Source organism: Anas acuta, chromosome 1, assembly GCF_963932015.1.
Source record: "Anas acuta chromosome 1, bAnaAcu1.1, whole genome shotgun sequence".
In the NCBI taxonomy this organism is placed as follows: domain Eukaryota; kingdom Metazoa; phylum Chordata; class Aves; order Anseriformes; family Anatidae; genus Anas; species Anas acuta.
The window spans coordinates 20488661-20513104 of NC_088979.1; the positions used below are offsets into that span (position 1 = coordinate 20488661).

A 24444-nucleotide genomic window follows, 5' to 3' on the forward strand; every position below is an offset into this window, starting at 1 on the left:
GTTTGAGAGCAAGCATGGGAAGCTGAAACACTGCTTTTTGTTTGTCTTAAAACAATCTGCGCAGACTGCAGGAAGTACAGAACATGTAATAAATCCTAACATCACTCTGAGCATGTAATAAGCCCTGCTTTATTCCTTCCTCAATTTTCAAATGAGGCTTTATGTATGAAAATGCCATGTCCCCATCCTAGGGCAGACCAAAGGTCCCTCCAACCCCCTGCTCTCCCTCTGACGGCAGCCAGCAGCAGATGCCCAGGGAAGAACATAAAACCAGACGAGGCATGTAATGGGGTTTTTCTGATGTACTTTCCTACAGCCCAGCTATCTGCAGATCAGAGGCAGATTCCTCCTGGGGCAGAAGTGATATCTTGGTGTTTAATGAGCTGATTTTTTTCAAATCACTTTCTGAATTTTTGCAAGCTTCTGGGATCTGAGATATCATGTGTAGCAATTAGTTTCGTAGTTTAATTTTACAGAATATGAAAACCATCTTTTGTTTTGAACTTACTATCTGGCAATTTCATTAAGCTCTTACATTACTGGAAACAATAACAATTATCTGTTCATTTTTCCTATGCCAATCAGTGTATAGACATTTTTTTTCCACTATTGTTCTTTTGTCCAAGCTGAAGAGCCCAAGCCTAGTTAATCATTCTTCACACGGAGACACTGAATAGATTTTCTTATCCTCTTTGCCTTTCTCTGTGTCGTCCCTTGTAAGAAATGCCTTATGAGGTGGAAAGGAACGGGTAGATGGCCCCCCACACACCACACCAACAGCACAATCAGGCTTTCTGCTTTGTTCTCTGTTCCCTTCCTACAAAGTCCTGCTCTTCTATTTACTGTTTTGACGGTTACTATGTGCTGAAATGACATTTTAGTTATCTATTACAATTGCTAGAGCTTCTCCTGAAAGGCACCTAGTTCAAAGTCCACTCGTCGGTACGCACGCCAGGCTTCTTTTCCTCCATGTGCGCTACCTCGCCTTTATCAACACCGAGTGTCACCTGCCACCAGTGAGAAGAGCTGTGCCTTCCTACTGTGAAATCCTCCTGCAACTGTTCAAGCAGCTTATGTTTTCACTGCTGTGAATAATTCAGCCCACAAGCAAAAACCGTAATTTCATTCTGCACCTCCCTCCCTTCCCACGTTATCTGCGAAGACGCTGAACAGCAGAACACCAGCTCCGTTCCTCACATCTCCACTTGTTGCCTCTCACCTTAAGAAGAAGAACCACTTTCCTCCTCTCTTAGTGCTTCATCAGTTTTATCTTCCTGTGCAGGAGGATCTTCCTTCTCATCCCAGGCCTCTATTAAGAGACCATGTCGAAGGCCTTTGGAAGGCCCACGTAAACTATACACACTGCATCTCCCAGTCATACCCTTGCTGATTTTTTCAGAAAACCTAATCAATCCGTAGGGCACAACTTCCCTCTACATAATGCACATTGACTCTTCTTCATCCTAAGGAACCACCACTGTTTGGTCACTCTCTGTTATATTATTTAGGTTCTAATTACATTATTTTTATATTTTATGTACTATTATGTCAGGCTAATTGGTCTACTGATCTCTGGCTCCCTCCTGGTACTTCATTGAACAGTTATCCCATCACTGCCTTCCCCCTGCCTTCCAAGCCAATTTTAAGCAACGAAGAGCATGCTGGAGACAGTAGCTCTGCAAAGTCATTCTTAAATCCCTGACGAGTTCTGGCAATTTGTTACTATTCATTTAGTTACTCTAAAACTTTTACTGACATTTTAGGACAGATCGCTATCTAATTTGAGCTCAGGTTTTATTTCACAGTCACTGACAAGGCCTTCAAGCTGTCTGGCAGTCTGCTGGTTTCTCACATTTTTGAAAATGGACTTCATTTTTATGTCCGTAGCAAACTGTTTCTATTTTCATGTACTTTTACATCAAAATCAGCAGTTTATTTTTTCTATTTGGATACAATTCAGCAATCTGAAGGATGCCTGCTTTTTCTTCTCATTGTTTCTTTTCCCCTGTGTTTAATGACAGAACCCTTTTCTGGTATTTCCAAATTCTGTTTCGACAAGTGGCATGAATTTGCTCCAAGCGTCTAATATGCAGTCCTTGAACACTCTCCATGCTGCCTGCAAGCACTCACCACTTTTGTCTACTCCTTTAAATTCCTTTGCTACATGAGTGACTTCTCATTTTTAATTCCTTTCCTTTCTTTTAAATTAAAACACATACTGCACTGGATTTTTTTACTCTCCTCACTCCTGCAAGGATATTGGTTCAGAGTGCATTATGGATTCAGAGGGCAAGATTCAATATCTGTCTAAATTTGGTCAACAAACTGCACCCCAAATTCTCTGTGTCCTCCAATCAAGGTCAACAAGCTCAGCTGTAGAAGCATCCCACCCTCGCAGAGTAGCTCTTGTGTGATCCTGCACACATACCTCAGGAATGATTCAAGAATTGTTTCCCTTCCTGTAGGTTTCCTGGTTAGCTGCACCAAGAAGTTATTTATGGTACACCTAAAAATGTAGTTCTGTGCCCCATTACAGTGCTTAATGCAAACAGCAGTGATTTAAGTCTGGTTTTATGTTTGCTGCCCTTGACACTTCTCAGATTTCCTTAGTTTGTCACATTTACTTTTGATTTGTCATTATTAGTGTGATCTCAGGTGGTTTATAATTTAATCCCTTTACTATACTTTTGAATATTTCCAGACCATGGATCCTGTACCACTTGCTGATATAGTTAACTTGTTAGTTTTCCTTTAATACATTAGAAACACTCTTTCACTGGCACAACCTTTTCTGTTATTCCTATAAAACTTGCACAATGATAATAAGCTCCACTGGTTATCCTCCTTCGACCACATTTACAATATACCTATTATGCCATGTAGCTCCTTTAAAATACGTGTATTTCTCCATCTCACTCTTTAAACCTCTTTAAACCTCCACTACAACTGGCAGAGTTTCTAGTTGTTCTAAATAATTTTTAAACAACACTTGTCCAATAGCTCCTGATTATTTTGTACAGTTTTGCTAACTTCTGCCTCATCCTTCATTTGAGGAAGAAGTGATCATTGACATTACCTGTAAGGATGTGTTGTCCCGTTGTGTATTACTTCACTTTGCCAGTTTTCCCCTAATTCTTTGTTTAGAAACTGCTCTATAATCTTGTGATTTGCATGTCAGCAGCCTGCTTTTGTTTTGGCTTACAAAACAAAGGATCTTTTCATTTCAAATGTTCCTCAGTTCATAAATAATCTAAATCTCCCTCTTTTTTATACCATTTTCTGCAGGAAGGTGCCTGAAGGTACAAAGGCCTCTCTGTCTGACACCAAGCATGTTATCAGCAGCATTTTGGACAACCTTACCACTGGGCTCCAGGTCTTCTAGTTTCTACCCGACAGTTTCAGCTCTGCCTCCAGTGTGTCCCTCCTCAGGGCATCCACCTGCTCACTGCGACCAGCTCCCCTCCACAGTCCCGAGGACTGCCCAGATACACCAGCTCCTCCCTACAGATGCTGTCCTGTTTGCATCACCAAGCTCAGGTATCTATGCAACTAACGATTCCATCACCCACCAACATAGATTTTACCTTCTGGAGTCAATTGACTCCCATCCCTGAAAGGATCAGAGCCATCACCCTCCACTCCAGAGGCTTCTCTGCAACACTGCGACTGCCTCGCCTGTAGGAATGGATTGTGTGATGCCCCTTAAACTCCTGTCAATGAACCTTTCTGGTCCCTTGAGCTTTTCAGACACCTTGGCTGCAGAATACAGCAACTGGCCTCCAGCTGCCACTGAAGAAATAGGTCTTCCATGGGTCCTCTGCCACATCTGTCAGCCCTATGCAGATATTGGGGTATCCCACACAGTACTGTACACCTGGGGTGGGAAACTGCATCAAGGCCTAGACCACCACTGCTTGTGATGGCAGTTTGACAGTGCAACTCTTACGTAGGTACCCATATTTAGACTAAATTTAGGTGACGTAAACTGAATTCCACCCCTCCTACTTGGAGCTGAGGCTATCCAAAGTTCACGGACGCATTTAGCCAAATTCAAGTCCCACACCACAGAATGTGAAAAAGACATCGTTTTAAAGATGCTTATACAAACTTCCTCTATTGTGATAAATTGGTAACCTCTTTAATATAATTTAAACTTGTAACCCTGTAAGCACAAGACTAGCATTATGAGTCTCAAGGGAATTTTCCGTTAGGTGCTGGCTGGTTTTGTCTCCTGTAGTTTGATGATTTGCTGTCCTGTAACAGCCGTTTTCTAAAAATTTATATCTCCAAGCCTACCTCCTATTGTTATAAAAGTAGCCATACAATATATTAGGCTTTAGCAAGTCACTAAAATAAGATACCACTGGTTTTCAAGGCTTGGGTTTAGAATTTCTGCCTATAATAAAGGGCTTTTGTGTTATCAAATTTCACTGTATATGAGCAAACAAAAAACTCTCACATGTTCAAAGACAAGGAAATGCCTTGTGAATTTAAGAGAAAAAGGAAAAGAGATCAGAATGTGTGACACGGGTCACTTTATTATTTTCTACTAGAGCTACTTAAAAGATCTCTGCAACTGCCCTTAAACTGTGAAGCCCATGATATTCCCCATTTGCCTTCAGGGCTTTGATTTAAAAAGCTTTTCCTGTTCAATGCCTATGTTTATTGTAACAAGTCATGAAACATCTAGCATAATCAGTACTGCTTTGGCTTCATTGTCTTGAGAAGTGGCAGAAATCTTGCTTTGTGCATTTGTCATCATGATGCTTACATTGGGGAGACCAGTTATTCTAAAGCTACATACCTAGAAATATACTACTCTCAGGCAGCTGTCTAAGGTTAGCTAATTAATATCATTTCATGTGATTTCCAAATACAAAATGGACAGGATAACTAAAAATAAAAAATTCCTACTCTGTGATAGTTAAATAATTTCTTTTTTCTAAACAAGCTGGTGACAAACCTGGTCATCTGTGGGGAGCCCTTCTCAAATCATGGACCGAGATACTGTGAGAAGCAAGGGTTTCAGAATTAGATGTAATTTACCTCTACATCTAATCTAGATCATTAATTACACCGAGGTACCTAGAGCAAGGACACATTCCAGACATGGGTTTTAAAGTAGTTCCCAATATTTTCCTACAATATAAATTAAAAGGAAAACACTGATATCGTATATATAATGTATCTCATTGCTATAGGTAGAAATTATGAACTCTTTTTCTTGGAAAGCATGTTCCAAAAAAAAACCTGCCTAATATTCAAGCTCTACTTTGGGCTGGAAAATGCAGTTTTAAAATGTTCCTATATAAATTAATTTGTAGTTGACAGATTTTTTTTTTAGCAGAATTTGGATATTATTAGACTAAAACTTAGAATCATATAAGCCAAGTACTAGTAAACATATGTATCACTTTAATACAGAAAACATTGAAAATGCTATTTGTTAGGTTCCCTGCTTCAGTCATAGCAAGTCCTCATCCAGACATCTTTACTGATTTCTGTGCACAGGGAGGCAGAATGAAGGCTCCCAGCAATGCTTTTTTCACTATTATCAGTGAAGGATCTAAAGTGAACACTTTGCCATTTCTGACACTCTTCAGGGAGGCACAAGTAACTGTTCAGATTACGCTCACAGTGAAAGAACACGAATTGCACTAACCCAGACTCTTCTCATATCATCTGCCAAAAAATGTTCCACTAATACTAGACAGGACTTTATATTAACTCCAGATAGCTTTGCATGCTAACAGTAAACAATTACAGAAAAAGCACACAGGACATATCAGAGGCTGATAAAGAGTACTGCTCTTTAAGCAATCTTTTGCTTAAATTTCCCTGAAAAGGCAATCTTTTCCAAGAATCTGTTAAACCACAGATCTGTTAAAATCTGTTAAATCTGGTTAAACCACAACACCATAATGCACCTGAAACCTGGCTGGGCTGCATTTACCCAGAGTAAGCAACTGCAGCTGCACACACTTCTCTGAACCAAATTGTTGCATTATTTAAGGCTTTTCTACCTAGGAAGTTAAACCAAATGCATGACAACAAAAAATGTAAAATACATGTGGTATGTCTACGAACACAAGCACATTACACCTTATTTCCTTCATGTTCCATTATTATCTGTAGGCAAGTATGTGAACACTGAGGATGGAAAATACAGGAGCACAAGCAATATGGTAAACTACAGCAATGTCACACAGCAAGTGTGAAAAACAGGTTTTACATGAGCACAGCAGGCTAAGCTACTGATGAAAAAGATAAAGAACCGAGCAACGTAACCATGTACTACTTTGCCAAAGGGTTTGTCTGCAGCCTTTCCTATTCCACAGTGATCTATTTGCTGACCAAGCTGGCACAGGAAGCCGAGACCCAGAGAGAGTTATAAGGACTTGTACGTCTTACCATTAGATGTTCTCATCTGCCGCCGTCGCCCAACGCGGTCCAGGCCGATGGGGGTGCTCTGTGAGAAGGTGAGCGGGCGAAACCTGGCTGAGACGGCTTTGTAGGGGGGCACCTGGTGTGCAGGAACCGGTGGCCGTGTGGCAGGCTGCAGGGAAACAAGAGAAAATCAGGTCTCAGTAAACAACCTACCCACCAGTCCAGCTTGGGTGCAAAGAGTCCCTTCAGGTAGTCCAGCTAGTTACAGGGGCAGTGAACACTCCTACTTCAAGCACCTGTGATGGTGCTTAAGCACTACATCATGTACCCACCATCATCATGGTAAATATTTTATAATGTTATAGCTCTCTATTAAATTAAAAACGCTATCGCCCTCTCTTACAATCAGCCATGCACTATAATTTTCATCTTGTAATACTCCATCCCTAAATGCTCTGGGATCTAACCAACTTCAGGCTGACACTGTAAGCACCCATCTGAATAATGGTAGAATAACCAACAATTAATTCTACAGCTGGAAGTGGTGTTCATTTACTGGGATGCTTTCTTACTTCAAATAAACATATTGCTTTCAAGTGAAATAAACTTGTTTTACAAGACCAAAATAATTGCCTAAATGATCCCCTGCTCTGAAGATCCCAGGAGTCACATTAAAAAGAGGTAATACTTAATTTACTTATAACTATGTAGAAGACATTTTCTTTTATTATATCATTCATTTGCTTAATTATGATTGTACCTATTTGCAAATTCAGTCTAATTTTGTCATCCCTGAACAACTCCATGCTGAACAGCAAAACGTCATCATACAAACTTCAGAGAAACACATCTTTAATCTTCCCTTATCTTTCAGCAATTACTGTTCATAGGCTCTTTATCAAGTAATCTGAAACATCAAGGCTTTTTTCATGACCTGTTGACACTCTGCTAGGAAATCAATGATTTAGTATTGTTTGAAAACTGTTTCTCACACCTAAGCTGCCAGATGAAAACAAAACACAACGAAGGATGAATTAACATTATGCTTCTCAAATATTCCCTTGGGTATTCAAAGCTCCTAAGAAAAAAAAAATCAGCAAGGTGAAGATCAATCCTTGAAAATCCCATATAAAATACTTCCTTCTACACATGCATTCCCAGTTCATTATTCTTGTTTTTCCATTTCAGCTACAAATTTACTAAAGACTTCAAAAAACCCCAAGATTCATTCATCTCCTCAGTACTCTAGCAATATCTCGGGATCCTATCACTAAGTAACAACAAAGAGTTAAGTTTAATATATTGCATCAAATAGCTAATAGAAGTAATGCTAATTACTGTAGACAAGTAATTGGCCAATTAAACAACAAAGCTATTTAAGTCTGGGCAATTAATATTTTCTTGGAAGGCTTTAATCCAGACTCCTCCTTCCCCAGTGCTGTTACTCAGTGGTAGGCCTGGAAGGCCACCATTTGGCTTGATAATGTGTCCCTCTTGGGAATGCTCCATAGCTTTGGTTTTGACCACAGCAATTTCTTCTTTTGTTGCTTCATTAACTTGAGAACTGCTTTAGGAAGGAGTCCTACAGCATTTATAGAAAGTGGAGGATACCTTACCAGCGCTGTGTTACAAAAGTCTTTGAGCCCGAAGCCCTGTAACCTCCTACAGGACAGGGCCATCACTACTAAATACACAGATTTATGACACATAGGTGAGAATAAACCAATATGAGAAGTAACGACCATTCCAAGAAAGAAACAAGGTAATTTACAATACAAAAATTATTATCCCAAAGTGAGTATCAGGTTTATTCCATGCTGGTTTGCTTTTTAACAACAAGACAAAGTAATTAGTGACAAGGAAAGCAGAATTGTAAGTATATGAAGTCAGCTTGACAAAAGGGAAGGAAGAAAAGGAATCATCCATTCTATTTTCTACGTTGAAGACAGAGACAAGGAAGTGAAAGGGTCTTCTGCAGTCTGCAGAGAGCACATCTCTTAATCTTACTTGTGTCAGCAGACCTTCAATTTCTTCTGCTGGACCGCTTCCATAGAAATTGACCCCACCTATTACAGAGATGGGTCTTCTTTTTCGCCCTCTGTGGTAGCCTACTGTATTGCTTTGGACCGCAGACCCAACAGAAGCCAGTCGTGGCTGATTTTCTCCATCCGTGCAGTCTGTATTCTGTGACTCCACAGCAACTGCATCTTCAGGTATAGAGATACTTCTGATTGACATTTGGCCATAGTCTGAGAGAGGTCTGGGCCGAGACCTTTTTCCAGAGCTCCATCTCCTGGGTGTGACCTTCTGTGTGTCTGTCTTTTCTTCATCCTGGGATGAGGACTTCTTCCAGTGGTCATCAGAAACAACCTTTTTAAATGTGAACAAGTCAAATAAGCCACAAAATTTTCTTTTACTTAATCATTTGTGAGTTTTTCATATGGCAGATCAACTTAACATTGCTAAAGAGAAAGTGTTACCACAAATATCATAAATACAACTGACAACTCAGGGAGACAGTATTTCCTTTGCAAAGTTACATCATATACTGTTTGTGCTAAGTAAGGTTAACACTACATCGTCAGCACCTCTTAGGCAAATAACATCACTAATACCATTAATATCTCACCTATAACCTCTGCAATAGGAAGAGGACATATCATAAACATTGCAGTCACTAAATCAGGTCTGGCATTCAGTTCTTCGTGCGCACAAGTAATATGACACATAACTTCTGGAAAAAAAAAGCAGCCCACACATATTCCTCTGCTTTACCTCTACCTGGTGATGAAAATGAGCAGTGAGGCTCGGTTGGATGGTTTGCTGATGCCAGGTAACTGTAAGCTGATACCACAACAGGCAGTCGTGCTCCCTCCTCCCACCCACACACACACCCTCACTTGTGTCAGACCTAGAGACTGCGTGGCCCTGTGTGAATCAGTTGAGCAAGCTGATTCATTTTGGAAGGGAGAAATTAATTTTCTCCCTGATCGGGAAGGTTATAGTCAAGCAGAACAGAACCAGTGATACGACACTACAACACAAGTATGGGGAAATTAATCTTTTCAGAGAGGAAGCTTGGAAAACAAGCATGTCATTTGTATTCAGCAGCAAATTTGGCCCTATAGGTTAATGCCTCCAGCTATCACAATTGTACTATTGTAAATTTAGAAATAAAAGCCTCAACTGAAATACTTATCCAAGGCAATGTTTACAAGGATTTCAGCGTACTTGGGGTAAAACTGCTGTAAACTTCTCTAGCAAAGCTCCCACAGTTCTTAAGAAGAAAATATTGCGCATAGAAATTTATATTCACTTTTCCCTCCAATTTCCAAATTCTCAGTGTTTCCCTGGCTTTTCCTGGCTTCTTTATAGGGAGTGTCTCTGGGCTGGGTTTGCACGACTGCCTGATGGGGTGAGTAACTAACTCTAATTCACTGCTGAGCAAGGGAACCCTGCTGTAATTTCTCCTGTAAATTACAAACTGATTCTGACTTTCTGTAAAAAAAATCTGCCAACTTCTTTATCAAGATATTATTAGACTGCCCAAGTGCATTTATGACAATGTTCAAAGCTAATAAATATTCTAAAAGGAGAGGCTACATTTTGATTACCTCTGGCTACAGGTATTTCCTTTGCTTTAGACCAGATGAAGGCACTTCAGGTGCTGCATTGTCAAAGCAGCCATTAGCCCAGAATCAGCCTTTTACAATGAAGCCTGTACAAGACTTCTCATCCTCTGTCACCTTCTGCTCCACATACCATTTTCAACCAGGCCAGTACAACTCCAGTTAGCCTGATACACCTGATAGAGTAGGCAGGTTTTGCTATTTATTTGAAAGACAGATTAAGAGAAATTTCACTGTATGAAACCACTTTAACTAGCAGGCAGAGTGAATAAACAGTCAGTATTTTAACATGATTACTGCAATGGAGGTATGAAAAAAGATCCAGCTCCTTTGTTCTACATTAAGTTCCTCCACTTACAACGTGAAATTTCCTCTGAATAGAGCACTTGCACTGATTTGAACTCTGCGGTGCCACACCTGCCACTCAAGAAAGCTTCAGCTTCTCTGCAGGTTTTGGCTCGTGCCTCAGTTTCAGGAGCTGAAGAGGTTCAGCAGCAGAGAGCACCCGGCTGGCACAGCGACACGGCTCCCTGCAGCCCAGAGGGTGAAGCTGGCTGTCAAACGCAGCCCCTCAAGGTCAGAGCAGCAAAAGCACAGGTTAAGCAAGGTCCTTACCTCTGAATCAGACACAGGTAAAGGGTCTCCACACACACAGTGACTGAGAATGGAGCTCACTAGTGTCATTTTCTGTTTCTCTTTTTCAGTGTCTTGTCCGTAAGAGCCACAAGCGCGAACAACCTCCCTGCGTAACCAGTCAGGCAAAGTTCATCCCATGATCCTGTACTTTTAGACTGAGGGAAGGACACGTCACATGTCATCTCCTAATCTGCTTTTTACACCCTTATCTTGAGCAATAACATTTGCAAAGAGAGGACAGTTCTGCTTCTGTAGCACTCCACCTACAGTAGCCTATCCAAATGACAGTGAGGTTTGTCTCTGCTGTGCAATAAACAACCCTGAAGGGCATGTATTTTCAGGCTTAGCCCCTTAACTGCACTGAACAATAAACTAATAATAAACGAATAAAACAGAAAGGATAATCCTCTCCGAGCAAAATATCAGAGGAAACGAGACTGATAACCTTACGGTGCTCTAAGTGACCTAATCAAGCAAGAGGGACCTGACCAAGAGACGCTGACTACCAGGAATAAAATACCCTGCGTGTAACTCATAGGCTCCTGTACTTAGTCACTGAAGCAAGTTCCATTTGTCACCGGCTTTATACTGATGTACCTCAAGTGACCTTCCCCTGATTTACCAAGAGAAATTGGGTTTATGTCCTACAATCTACAGACATGGGTATAGATATGCATGGCGCTTCACGCAGGACAAAAATCAAAACGTCATGCACTCACTCCAGAATTATAAGTGCTGGTCAAAAAATTTCAAGCAATTTCAAGACTCCCAAGAGGTAAAGGTCTAACTAAAGCCAAGCCCACATTGAGTTTTCTGAAATTCACACCTGCTAATCTAGCGACAGCACAGGATTACCAATGCTAGCAGTCAAGATCGTTCATCTTGTCTTTTAGGCTGCATCCTCATTCAGATGAGACTGCAATCACAAACAGATCTACATATTTATACCAATGCAGATGAATAAATTTCACCCAGACAGCCAAACATCTCCAACAGTATTTGTTAACTTGCTGTATTTCAACCTTTTTTCTTTTTACTGCGTCATGCAAGTATGACACTGGACCTCCAGGAGGCCTGGGCCATCCTGAAGCATTTGACAGCTGCTTTTAGGTATCGAGGTTCAGCTCCATGTGCCAGTTCTGGGTTGCTGTTTGAGTGTGTTCCCCAGCCCCCTTACAGCACCCACCAGGATGCCATCCCAATGGCAGCTTCCCAAGCACCTGCACCACGGAGCCCGAGTCCAGCTGGGCTGAACCACTCCTTTGCCTGGCCCAGACTGATTTCCCAATCCAGATAAAGTAGCTTCAAGGGCTCGGTTCTGTTCCTGCTCACCTCGATCTGGCATAGGTACAACTCTGCTGCATTCAGGAGAGCACTGCTGCTGTTGGCATTCCCTGTTACTCATTAATACCAATGTAAGCAAGATCAGCATCAGGTGGTCAGGCACTAAAATCTTAACTTAGCCTTGGTAGCCAGATGAGAGCCAGTTTTGCAATTAATACTTGGTGTGTTTTATAAATTTGGCATCAAAACCTACCTCCAGAGGGAGTGTTGCCCAAGGAGAGAAGGATAACTTTCCACATCAGAACAAGATCAGATTTATACAGTGCTGAAAGTGATGTTTATATGTATACAACTTATATGGATGCAACTGATATCGCTGTAATTTGCCTGTACCTGAAATTGCATGGAGGCACAATTGCATGACTGGCACAATTATATCAATCAGGAGTAACATCCCATACCAGACAGACACACCTGAGTGCAGAAAAAGCCCAAACTATAAAACTGACCCAACACACGCCTGCTGCTGGTACACTTGTTGCACTGACAACAGACAAACAATCCCATGTGAGCTTCTGATAGTGAAGTTATGCCAATAAACTCCCCAATGAGAATAAAATCCCAGCTCTGTAAACGTGTTGGTACCTGGGTAATACAACGGAGGCTCCTTGCCCACCCGGCTGCATTCCTACCATTACACAGTTGGATTTTTTATTTGTATTTTTATGTCCTACCGACACAATTAACGCTTCCTAACTTCCACATACAGAAAAGGGGACAATTAAATCCCTAGAAATGTGTTTCCCATCTATCTTCTCCACCTCAATTCCCACCACCTGCTTTTTTTTTTTTTCCCTTAGCTCCAAAAGAAGTTGTATTGCTTCTTGTTTTGGTATCTCTTTATTTTCCTGAAAACACTTGTGATGAATAATCAGTCCTGGTCTTCTGTAAATGGCAATGTTTAAAATCAGGTACTGGAGTATTTATAGGGAAAATTCACAGCAGTTGTGCTATTTCGTGTAGATATCTCTGTATTTTGATTACGAGTACATGCTTCCATATGCATTTGGGAGTCCATAAATAAAATGTATAAACTTATGCTAACAATGACAGCTATATGTCAGCATTATAATAGTGACTATTACAGAGCTGACATTTCTGTATAACACAGGAACTGCCACTTATAACACAGGAATTGCCAAATGCTAATAACTCTGCAGTAAGACTAGAACGGATTTTTCAGTTCATAAAAGCTAGCAAAAATATAAAGGACCAAGTGCTCATGACCTCGTGGTCATAAATAATTTTATCACCTTCACTTAACTAAGTAAAAGTCCAGGCAGAGTGTCTCCACCCAGGTACATGATAAAAGGTAACCTTTGCACTTTTTCTGGTTGCTAAATAGCAGCTGGGGAACACTAGTTGAAGATCATTTATCATCACTACTAACTGAGGTTAAAAGGTTGTTTTATGCTTCATGGACATGATCAATATTGGCTCTGAAGTGGGGCTCTCGAGTCCTTCTACCTCTAGGCAGGTGTTAAAGGAGCAAAGTCCCTCCCATTGTAAGCAAAGAGCAGGTATGAGACCACCTGATGGAACTGAACAGGTACAAGTCTGTGGGGCCCGATGCCATGCATCCCACGGTCCTGAGGGAACTGGCTGATGTAGCTGCCAAGCCTCTCTCCATCACGTTTGAAAAGCCTTGGAAGTCAGGTGAAGTCCCTGGTGACTGGGAAAAGGGAAACAGCACTCCCAGTTTTATAAAAGGTCAAAAGGAGGACCCAGAGAACTACAGACCAATGAGCCTCACCTCTGTGCCTGCCAAAATAATGGAACAGATCCTCCTGGAAGCAATGTCAAGGAACATGCAGGACAAGGAGGTGATCACAGCCAGCATGGCTTCACCAAGGGCAAATCACGCCTGACCAACCTGGTGGCCTTCTACAATGGAGTGACTGCATCAAGTCAACAAGGGAAGACCAACCAATGTCATCTATCTGGACTTCTGCAAGGCCTTTAACATGGTCCCATGACATCCTGATCTCCAGATTGGACAGAGATGGATTTGAAGGGTGGACCATTCCGTGGATAAGGAATTGGCTTGAAGGTCACACCCAGAGAGTGGTGGTCAATGGCTCCATGCCCAGGTGGAGACTGGTGCTGAGTGGTGTCCCTCAGGGATCTATCCTGGGACCGGGGCTGTTTAATATCTTTAGCAATGACACAGACAGTGGGTTCAAGTGAACGCTCAGCGAGTTTGCAGATGCCACCAAGCTGAGCGGTGCGGTTGATACACCAGAAGGAAGGGATGACATCCAGGGGGACCTGGACTGGCTGAAGAAGTAGGCCCACGTGAACCTAATGAGGTTCAGCAAGTCCAAGTGCAAGGTGCTGCACGTGGGTTGGGGCAATCCCAGACATGAGCAGAGACTTGGAGAAAAACTCACTGAGAGCAGCCCCGAGGAGAAAGACCAGGGGGTTCTGGTGTACGAAAGGCCCAACACGAGCCAGCAGTGCGTGCCTGCAGCCCAGAAGGCCAACTGCGTCCTGGGCTGCACCAACAGAGGGGTGGGCAGCAGGTGGAGGGAGGGGATTGTGCCCCTCTGCTCTGCCCTCATGAGGCCCCACCTGGAGTGCTGCAACCAAGGCTGGAGCCCCCAGCACAAGAAGGATGTGGAACTGTTAGAGTGGGTCCAGAGGAGGGCCATGAGGATGGTTATAGGGCTGTAGCACCTCTCCTGTGAAGAAAGGCTGAGAGAGCTGGGGATGTTCAGCCTGGAGAAGAGGATGTTCTGGGGAGACCTCATTGCAGCCTTTCAATACTTAAAGGAAGCTTATAAAAAGACAGAGGCAACTATTTTTTTCTTCATGGGCAGACAGTGATAGGATAAGGGAACATGGTTTTAAACTAAAAGAGGGGAGATTTAGATGTTAGTAGGAAATTATTCCCTCAGAGAGTGGTGAGGCCCTGGCACAGGCTGCCCAGAGAAGCTGTGGATGCCCCATCCCTGGAGGTGCTCAAGGCCAGGCTGGATGGGGCTTTGGGCAACCTGGTGTGGTGGGAGCTGTCCCTGCTCATGGCAGGGGGTAGGAATGAGCTGATCTTTAAGGTCCCTTCCAACCCAAATCACTGGATGATTTACTGGATGATTATACAGATAAGCCATACAGATACAACCCCATACAAAACTTGACCATGTATTTCTACGGCATTTTTAATGCTGGCTTACTTCATTTAACCTGAGCCTTGAAAGCGTGCTTATCGTAATCAAAAAGCCTAATGCTTTCCCTGTGAGCAATGTGCTTTACAAAGATTACTGAGTTCACCTTCGTAACATTCACATTTCACAGATAAGGCGCAGACACAAAGCACTTCAGCAATTCAAATCACACAGGAAGCACAGCTGAGCTGGAAATGACCAGAGGATCTCGTGACTGTTCTTCGGCCTGAAGGATTTCCTTCGTCCTCTCCTCTGTCATTTTACTCATTTCCAAAACCAAACGCAGCTGGCAGATTTCCGACGGGCAGAGGGCAGTTTGCAGAGATGTGCATTTGCTTTGCAGAATAATCTCATCAGACATACAAAATGCAAGAGGGCTAAAAACAGAAAACAGTTTTTCCGGTGTCTTGATCTGTGGGGTTGATGCTGTAGTGGTATTTCACGTTTACTTCAGTATCTTAAATTAAAAGCAAGCATGTAGCATATAGTAAAGTAACACTTTACTGTATATCTTTAACAGTAACACTTTAATGTATATCTTTAGAGTCTTTTCAGAAGATGTAGAGGCATTAACAGCCCCTAAATAATCCCTATGTCATTTCTAAATCAAGACTCGGGACAGCCCAGAGCATGTAGGAGGACTGAAAATACTCGTTTTCCTCTGATTTGGTCAAACAAACAACGTTTTCCAGGCTGCCTGTTGTCTCTGTAACATCCGCTGGCAAACCTCAAAAGCCAGCTGATTTGAAAGTTGAGCTTTCTGCAAACAAAGCCCAACATAAAAAGCTGTCGGCTTTGTACCCATCTCTCCAGGAGGAGGTCCCCTGGCTCCCCTTCTCCCCACCCTTCCCGGGCAAAGCCTCATTGTCCTTGCCCCAGCCCAAGCCCAAGCCGCCGGCAGGTCCCAGGAGCGGACCCAGCCTGCAGCCTGCAGCGGGTGGAGCTGCCTTGGGCGACTCTCCGTCTGCAAACGATTACTTGCTTGAGCGTGGCAGGAGGGCGAGGCCGCTGCGGTTGAGCCGGGGCTCTGAGGAGCCGAGCCTGCTGTGCTCCACCTCGGTCCCATGCAGGGGGGCTCAGCTGCACCCCCAGCAGCCCCCGGATGCCAGCGAGGGGAAGCGCAGGTGGTTTGGAGAAAACCCCATGGCTGCCTTCCTTTAGTGTGGGCATCACAGCCTCACAGCATCACAGGGTTGCTGAGGTTGGAAGCAACCCCTGGAGGCCCCTGGTGCCCCCCCTGCCCAAGCAGGGACACCCAGAGCAGGCTGCCCAGGCCCACGTCCAGGCGGCTTTTGGAGCTCCCCAAGGAGGAGACCCCACAGCCTCTCTGGGCAGCCTGTGCCAGGGCTCCGTCACCCGCCCAGCACAGCAGTGCTGCCTGGTGCTCAGAGGGAGCCTCCTGGAGCTTGGATGGATGTGCAGCACCAGTAGGTCAGCACCATGCTCTGTGCACAGGGTGCCACTCCACAGCCAGGGGTATGATCACTACTGACCAGGGCAAGCCACTTGGCTGTGCCTAACCTGACCCAGAACCCTGATTCCTGTTCCCACTGCATTTTTTCCCCTCTGCCTACCAGAGGATGCAGTGACAAATGACTGCGGGCTGCACTGAATGGCAGACAGCTTTGCTGCAGCGAGTTGGAGGAGCTGCCGCTGTGACAGGAAGGAGGGCGTCCTTTGAGGGCTCCGTGCTCTATCATTTCAGCCATCAGCTCTGCAAGGCACAGCTGTTTCTGCTTTAGCTCTGCACACAACTGCTCTTGGAAGTCATCCTCTGAGCAACGTGCAGAGGTATCCTGTCCTGTTTGAGGCAGCCCAGAGAGTTCAGAGCAAATCCAGCATCACTTGGGCTCATTGAAATCTGCAGATGAGATGCTGCTGAGCACCTCTGATGGTGCTCTGCTGCTGTCCCCTGGTCAGAGCGGCACCAGCAGTGCTGGGACCCGCTGCGAGCAGTAAACCCAGTTTACGTTCCCACCCTTATTTACTTAATCCTTCCCAGTTTAGCAGATTTTCAGTTACTCAGATTAAGCTGATTAAGCCACATTCCAAATCGCATGTGGATGACCTGGAGATGAATAAATCCAACGCCGACAGCTCAGGGAGCTGAGAGCAGCTGACACTGTGAGGTGCTGGGCACTTGCAATTCATAGGAGTTCTTCCAGGAGTTTTACCCCCAAATAAAGCCGTGTGTGCTCAATATTCAGAGCCCAGAGACCTGTAAGGAAATGATGAGAGCAGCAGCTCCAGCCTTACTGTGTGCTACCTCAGGTCAGCACTGCACAGGGCTGAGCTCTAGGGACCTCACGGCGTGGATGAGGTGGGACATCCGACTGCATGGCACAGACGTAAATGAGTCAAGAGATCGATCCTAGAGCATTTAAAGTACAATCCGCAGATAAACTGGGACTCAGCCCTCAGTACAGAATTACCTCTTCACTATAATCTATAATAATCTTCACTATAATCACTTAGAGTCATGCAGATAACATGTGTATTTAAGTAATAAAAGGTCTTGTGTACCATGAAGCCAGATGCCAGCAAGGCACCTTACACAGCAGGTGTTCAAAGAGCTTGGGAAACACTAGGTGACGTCAAATAATTATTTGCTCTTTTTTTTTTTTTTTTTTTGTCCCAAACTGCGTCTTTTATGCAGCCTTAGTGGCTGCCATGTGCCAGTCCAAAGCAAAGGCTTTAAGGTTTTGTTACTTACACTGACATGGGGCTCTTCTTCAGGAAAGTCAAGTCCAAATGTGAAATGGTACTTAATGCAGGGTAGTTTCTGCATTTGGGCATGCACGGAGATGGACCAAGTCCCACTGACTTCATCTGCAGACTGTAATTGTCTGGACAAGTGGGTAAGGGAATAAAATAGCTTTGCTTCCAGCTACTGCAGCCAGTCCTTAGAGGAGAACATGTTTGAGCCTGGCCTTTCAGTACCTTGCAAGCTTTGTAGTGAAATATGTCTCCGAGCCACAGAGATTTTAGCAGCTATGCTGGAATACATACTGGCTTTTACATGAAATTCACATGAAAAAGAAGATGCATGGAATGTGGAATGTATGCAGATTTGTCCGTCGACGTGGTGTACTTAAGGTGCAGACAAAGTCTTTCAAGTTTTGGATTTGCATTGCTCAGCATTACTCCTCAAAGGGTTGCTGAGAACGAACCAAGCACTAGAGTGTCACAGAAACAATTCTCTGAATGGGTACAGTTCTGTAACGCAGGGATGTAAGGTTAAATTAAAAAATGAATTGTAGTGAAAAGTTCAAACCCCAGTGACCTCATTGTGTGAGTATGTGGCATTCACTGAAGAGCCCGCAGGCTGCATAAATTCCAATTAAAAAATACCTGGCCTCTTTGGTACCAAGCTACCTCCATGCATGCTAGCAAGGAGGGGCAAAAGAGCAACGACACCCTCAAGAGATGTGGAGAAGGTCTGGAGAGAAGACAGGGCAGTGCTTACACCCTTTGCACACTAAGACAGAGGTAGCCTCTGTCCTGCACAGCTCCTGCTTCCAATCTGCAGCTCCCACCTCCAAAAATGTAGTTGTAGAGCAGAGGTCTGGGTGCAGCTGCACCAGTTGGTGGACACAGCTGTTTTGCCATGCAGCAGCACGCAGACCACTCCAAGCAGTGCCCATTTAGACAACTGAAACATGCTCACAAATAACCTAAAATATATGATAAGATAGAGAGAAAGTTTAAATTGCAGACTAGATAATAACAGAATGTGGTGTTAAAACTAAAACTGCAGTAACTTTTATCCACCCAAGGCACACATTCATTTTAAAACTTCTGAAAGGCAGCACTGGTTTGTGGGGAACCAAGGGGAGGGACGAGCTGAATTTCTCTTGTGTCATGAGCCCAGATCACCACTAGATGGTAGATGAGGAGCATTGATTTTCCTTCCCGTTTCATTCCTGAGAAACACCGCTGACACATCAACCACCAGGGCTTCTCACCCCTTTGGCAGTGAAAGCATCTCCTTGCATACACCCTTATGGGAGAGCTTTGAAAGACGGGTGGGTGGCTGTGGCAACCCTGGGACTCTGCGGTGGGGAACGATCCCAGAGCCCCAGTGTTTGTAGGTACTGGGCTAATTTTCCAACCTTACCATAGCCGCAGACAATAAACAACCTTGCCCTTCCCCAGCAGGATGGCAACACTGATGAGAATGGCAATAACTGCAATCTCCAGTCGGTTTGTAAAAAAAATGCCAAGCTTTTAAAGTTATATGGTTTCAGAGACATAAGACTACCAAGCATGAGAGGCTGCAGTGTGTACAACTGCAACAATTACCTCTGTTTCTCTCAGACCTAAGGCATACACGTTTATTCAAACTGAGGCGGCTTGAAAGCTACAGCAGTTTAATTCTGTAACTGGTTTTCAAGCAGACCCAGAGGGTTCCTAGCTTTGGTGCACGTTTCCCAATGCAGAACAAACCTCTGAGAGCTGCCTCACCCCAGGCAGCCCAAAGCCGTGCTGCTGCACATGGCAGGGGCTGAGCCGTGCCATTTCCAGGATGTGTGTGCCTGCTCTTCACAGACACTGCCAAACCATCGGCACAGCTCCAGTGGCAGTGCTCACAGTGCCTCTCCTCCACAGGGCTTCAGGTTTATTGCTGCGTTTATTTCAGGGGTGCAGCAATGCAGCTGCCCTTCTGCTGCATGAAGGTACAATGACATGCTGGTGGCTTCCCCAACACTTGAGTAGCAACACGCTCTGCTGTCCAAAATCTGCGGGCAAATATCCAAATAGCCTGCAATCAGCATGGCCACCTTCACAGTGACAACTTCAGCAAGGACCAAATGTTTAAACTCCTACACCGCACCTTTCACAACACACTGCCCTACAAACATCGCCCCGTTCTGCAAGGCTTCCACGGGAAAAGCGTTTAACACTGAATCAACACTGCTTCCAAGTGCACTGACTCCTTGGAGACCTTTCGGCTGGGAAGAAATACAGCCAGACCCTGCTCAGGCTAGTAAAATCTGACAAGCCCACATGACAAGCTGGTATAACTGCAGGGTGTAATAAACTGCCCTTGAAAAAACGTACGTGAACAGCTTGGCTGCCAAAACTTTCTTCGATACTAATGTACAAAGGAAAAATAATTTGATGTTAGCTTCCAAAGAGAATACATTAAAGGAAATAATTGCTGTCAGCATATTTTAGCAATAACAAGCTGCAATAGTCATTAGCATTCAGGTTATTTTGCATTGTTCGTGCTGTTTTGCATTAATAAAGACAAAACCTGATGGGTAAATAAATAACTTCTAAACAATTTTGCTTTCTTTCTTACCTCTTCCTTTTTTTCTTCTGCACCAGGGGCTAAATTGAGGCTCAGCTGAGAGTGGCTGCTTATGCCACTGTCCTCGTTTCCATCATCGTAGTACACGGTTTGCACGGCGTCCTGGAAGCAGACAGGATTCCTGCCCAGCTTCTGCCCGGCGACCTCGCCCCTCTCCTCGCTTTCCATTGAGCTCAGTGACAGCGTGCTGTGATGGTCCGGGCACTGGAAATCCATATTGCACTTGACCTTCTCCACACTGGGACTCTGAGGTTTTGGAGCAGTTGGCCTGGCAGGAACGTGAGGATTTTCGGCTTCCCATGTAAACTGCTGGGCAGCTTTCGGTTCATCCGAGTCCGTATCAAACACTTCATTGGGAAATGGCCCGATGTCACTCAGAGTCGGTGACAAGCTCTCAGACTCTGGGAAACCTGAAGACGTCCTGAGGCTTCTGTCTTCAGCACCACCTACATTCATTTCAGCCTCTTTATCCTGAGCAGCTGCGGGGCTCTGCAGGCAAGGTGTTCCTGGTGAGGAAGAGTCTGGACTAGATACCGAGGAGGTGCATCTCTTTCTGTCATGATCAGTGCTACTGGAAACCCTGCGGGAGTAGTCATCGTGCAGTCTGCTGTTCGACCTCGTTCTCTGGGACTGCTCGCTGGGAGAAGGAGCTGCGCTCTTAGAGCCATCCTTCTTCCACGCGGCATCTGCAACGTTGCTGACGAGCTTCAAAACTCGGTCAAAATCCTTTGCCCTGATGGGGCTCTTCCATCGCTTGGATCTCCTCTCAGGGTTCCCGCTGGTTTTGTCTGAGTCAGCAGAAGGAGCGCTCGCAGTCCTTGCTGGCATTTGTTTTTCATTTGCAGCCTTGAGGTCGGTCAGGTTTGAGGTGGACTTCCGTTTGAATGAGCTTTTCTTCAGGAAGTTTAAATTATCTGAACTTTTGCTTCTTCGATAAACGATCCTGTTGTTTTCAGAGTCTTTCACTAAAATCTCACAGATCTTTGGCTCCGCGAGGACGGGAGACGTTGGCCTCGTGCCGTTGTGATGGCTCTGGGTTTTCTCTGCATCCAGCAAGTTGATGCGGCCGGCGCCGTAAGCCCGCCTGATGCTGCGAGAGCGGTGAGTGTTCCTCAGGAAAGACTCATCGCTCTCCTCCGCATCAGAGCAGTCAGAAGCCAAACCATCCACTGCGCTCTGCAAATCCTGTAAAGGTCCCGAATAGGAGTACCTGTTAGTCTGAACTCTCACCACTGCCCCATTTGAAATGTTCTTGCCTACACTGTTCTCGTTTAGGATATCTGAGCATTCCCTCGCTTGAATCCCTTGGAGAACGGATGATTTCAGCTTCTTGAAAGACCCCATTTTCCTGATGGAAGACAGAGCATTCCACGTGGAAGAGTTGCCCATCAAAATCAGAGACCGAGGCCTGTCGGTGCTAGAATTTGCCCGTTTCCGAGGGGTGGAGAAAAAGCGCATGATTTTGGAAGGGCTGAGTTTCTCGTCCTGTATTTCCTCTTCGAGACCCGTGCCGGTGCTGTAACCCCCATTACGACTGACAGAGGTCGTCAGGTTTGGGGGCTCCTTGTTATCCATCACTATACAGGTGACGGTGGTGCCGCCATTCCGAATTGTGGTCATGCCCTCGATGCTGTACGCATGGAGGCGGAGGCTGGGGCAGCTCAAAGCCACATTGCTGTCTCCAGCAGCTGCCCTCGCTGCCTGTCCTTCATCCGCTGCACCTTGGCTCCTCTTGCTTCCACGTTCGCCGGGCGAGGTGAGCTCCTCAGGCTGCACTGCCTGCACCAAGAAAGCAAAAGCGCCCGTTAGAGAAATCCCTGTGCAAAGTCCCCCACAAAAGGAAGTTTTGAACAAAGGTGTGTTACAGCAGCGAGGAGACGTTAATAACTCCCTCAAAGCACAACTGCGTTCGTTTGCAATTTAAGTGACCGGAATAATTTCAATACGTGCTTGTTTTCCTAAAGCTTAATAAGCCAGTGAATTCACTACGATTACCACACCCACCTTAGAACACGAAATGCAATCCCCACACGCATGAAGAGAGAGAAAACCCCGACAACTGCAATCCAGCCTTCCTCCTTGGTGCTAAACAAGAGAAGTTTTCATCCAAAAACCATCCCCAAACAGAGAGGACCCATGGAGATTTTACCCTCCACTTGCTGCTGTGGTGTTCCCGGACCCGATCCATCCTCATCACCCCCAGGAGGCAAACCCAAGTGTTCCATCAGCACGATGCTGCCCTCCCTGAGCCAAACAAGACCCCCAAATCTGACAAAAACTTGGATTTGGAAGTGACTCCGAGCCCCATTGCCCTGCTTCAGGGCATCTCCAGGGGGTGCAGCCTGAGCTGGGCTCCTGAGGAGCTGCGGGGGGAGCCGTGGAGGTGAAAGCAAGGCCGGGGGGTCGCGGGGGACCCCCCACAGCCCCCCAAGGGCTCTTGCCCCGGGGTAAGGGGAGGGAACAGCGCCGGAGGCAGCGCTGCAGCCCCGGCCTCGCCTTTGTCTCCGCCGGCCCCAAGCGGCCGCGGGGGCTCGGAGGGCAGCGAGGAGGAGGGGGAGGCCCCTGGAAACAGGGAGGGGGGCGAGGAGAGGAGGGGGGGGACCCGCGGCTGAGCTTCCCCCCCCTCCCTGGTCCCCGCAGCCCTTCCCCCTCGGCAAGGCACAGAAAGCGGCGGCTCCGGGCTGCCTGAAAGGAGCCGTGGGGTTTTTGCATCACCATAAGAATAAGGCGAGCGGCCGGGGCAAAGGCGAGGCAAGCCCTGAAAGAGGCGAGTTTGGGAGGCGGTGGGTCCCTGCAGGCTCGTCCCTCCCGAGCAGGGCTTCAGCAGGAGTTGTTGGGGCCGTTGGGGATAAAGGGAAAGGGATTTCCTCGCCTTGCAGCCCCGCATCGCCCCCATCCCCTTCATTCAAAGCGGCCCCGCCGGAGCCCGGCGCGGACAAAGGCACCGAAACCTCGGCCGGCCCTCGCCTGCCTGCACTCCTCGCCAATTCAACGGGGATAAAAAATAATTAAAAAAAAATAAAAATAAATACATAGGAAGAAGCAGAAGAAGCCGCTGCTCTCGGCGAAGTTCGCAAGGAAAGCGGCTTTCTGCACCTGAGCAGGCAGGAGGGGGGGGAAGCGGGGAGCACGGAGTGAAACGAAAGGAGGAGAAACAGGAGTGAGAACGACATGAGAAAACAGAATGAAAGGAGAAAAGAATAAAAGGATAAAATAATAAGAGTGAAAGGAGAAGATAGTAAGAGTGAAAGGAGAAAATAGTAAGAGTGAACGGAGAAAATACGAATGAAAGAAGGAATAATAATAATGGAATGAGAAGGAATAATAATAAAATGAGAAGAAATAATAATAAATGATAATAATTAAATGTTAATAATTAAATGATAATGATAATTAAACGGCAATAACAAATAATTAAATAATAATAAATAATTAAGCGACAGCATAAATAATTAAACACTGTGGTTTTTTGAAGAAAAAAAAAAAAAAAGCTCCCGGCACGCAGCTTTGCACCGACTTCCCCGCTCTGTCCCGGGGAAGGAGGGTGAAGGAGGACGGGTGGGGGGGGCACACTGCCGGTCCCAGCTCGGTTCCCTTACCTGGGGGGACCCGGGGACCCCCGGTGCCGCCGCCCGTCCCCGCCGCCTCCCGCATCGCTATGGCAGCGGCCGCCGCGGCGGGGCGGGGAGCGGCGCTCCCGGGCAGCGCCGGCCGGGGGCGGCGGCGGCGGCATGGCGGGGCGGGGAGGGGCGGCCCCGGGCTCGGCGAGCCTCCCCCCCCACGGCCCCGAGAGGGGGCTGGCTTCGAGGTCCCAGCTGTGGGAGGGAACCTGAAGGGACCCTGGGGTGCAAGGGCCCGCCTGCCGTCGGTAGTGAGGGGGGAATGGGGTTGGTGTGTGGAGGTTGGAGGTGGAAACGCTGGGGGAAAGGGCTTGGCAGGCTGCGAGGGGTGTTAGATAGCCGCACGTGGT

At 45.7% G+C, this 24444-nt stretch overlaps 1 protein-coding gene across 8 annotated transcripts in view; it reads right to left on the reverse strand.

The window, feature by feature from the left end:
- The window catches only part of SPATA13 (spermatogenesis associated 13), a 164348-nt gene that overhangs the window by 24560 nt on the left and 115344 nt on the right, over nt 1-24444 (reverse strand). For 4 of the 8 annotated variants that reach the window (XM_068671741.1, XM_068671752.1, XM_068671731.1 and 1 more), the window contains 3 exons: nt 20466-22253; nt 8395-8757; nt 6412-6556 (listed from right to left, as the gene is read on the reverse strand). In XM_068671741.1, coding sequence (XP_068527842.1) covers nt 6412-6556; nt 8395-8757; nt 20466-22253 — 2296 coding nt within the window. Of the gene's footprint in view, nt 1-6411; nt 6557-8394; nt 8758-10631; nt 10802-20465; nt 22254-22478; nt 22560-24073; nt 24212-24444 lie in introns of those variants that run through there. The other 4 variants (XM_068671763.1, XM_068671779.1, XM_068671798.1 and 1 more) reach the window with 4 other exon arrangements.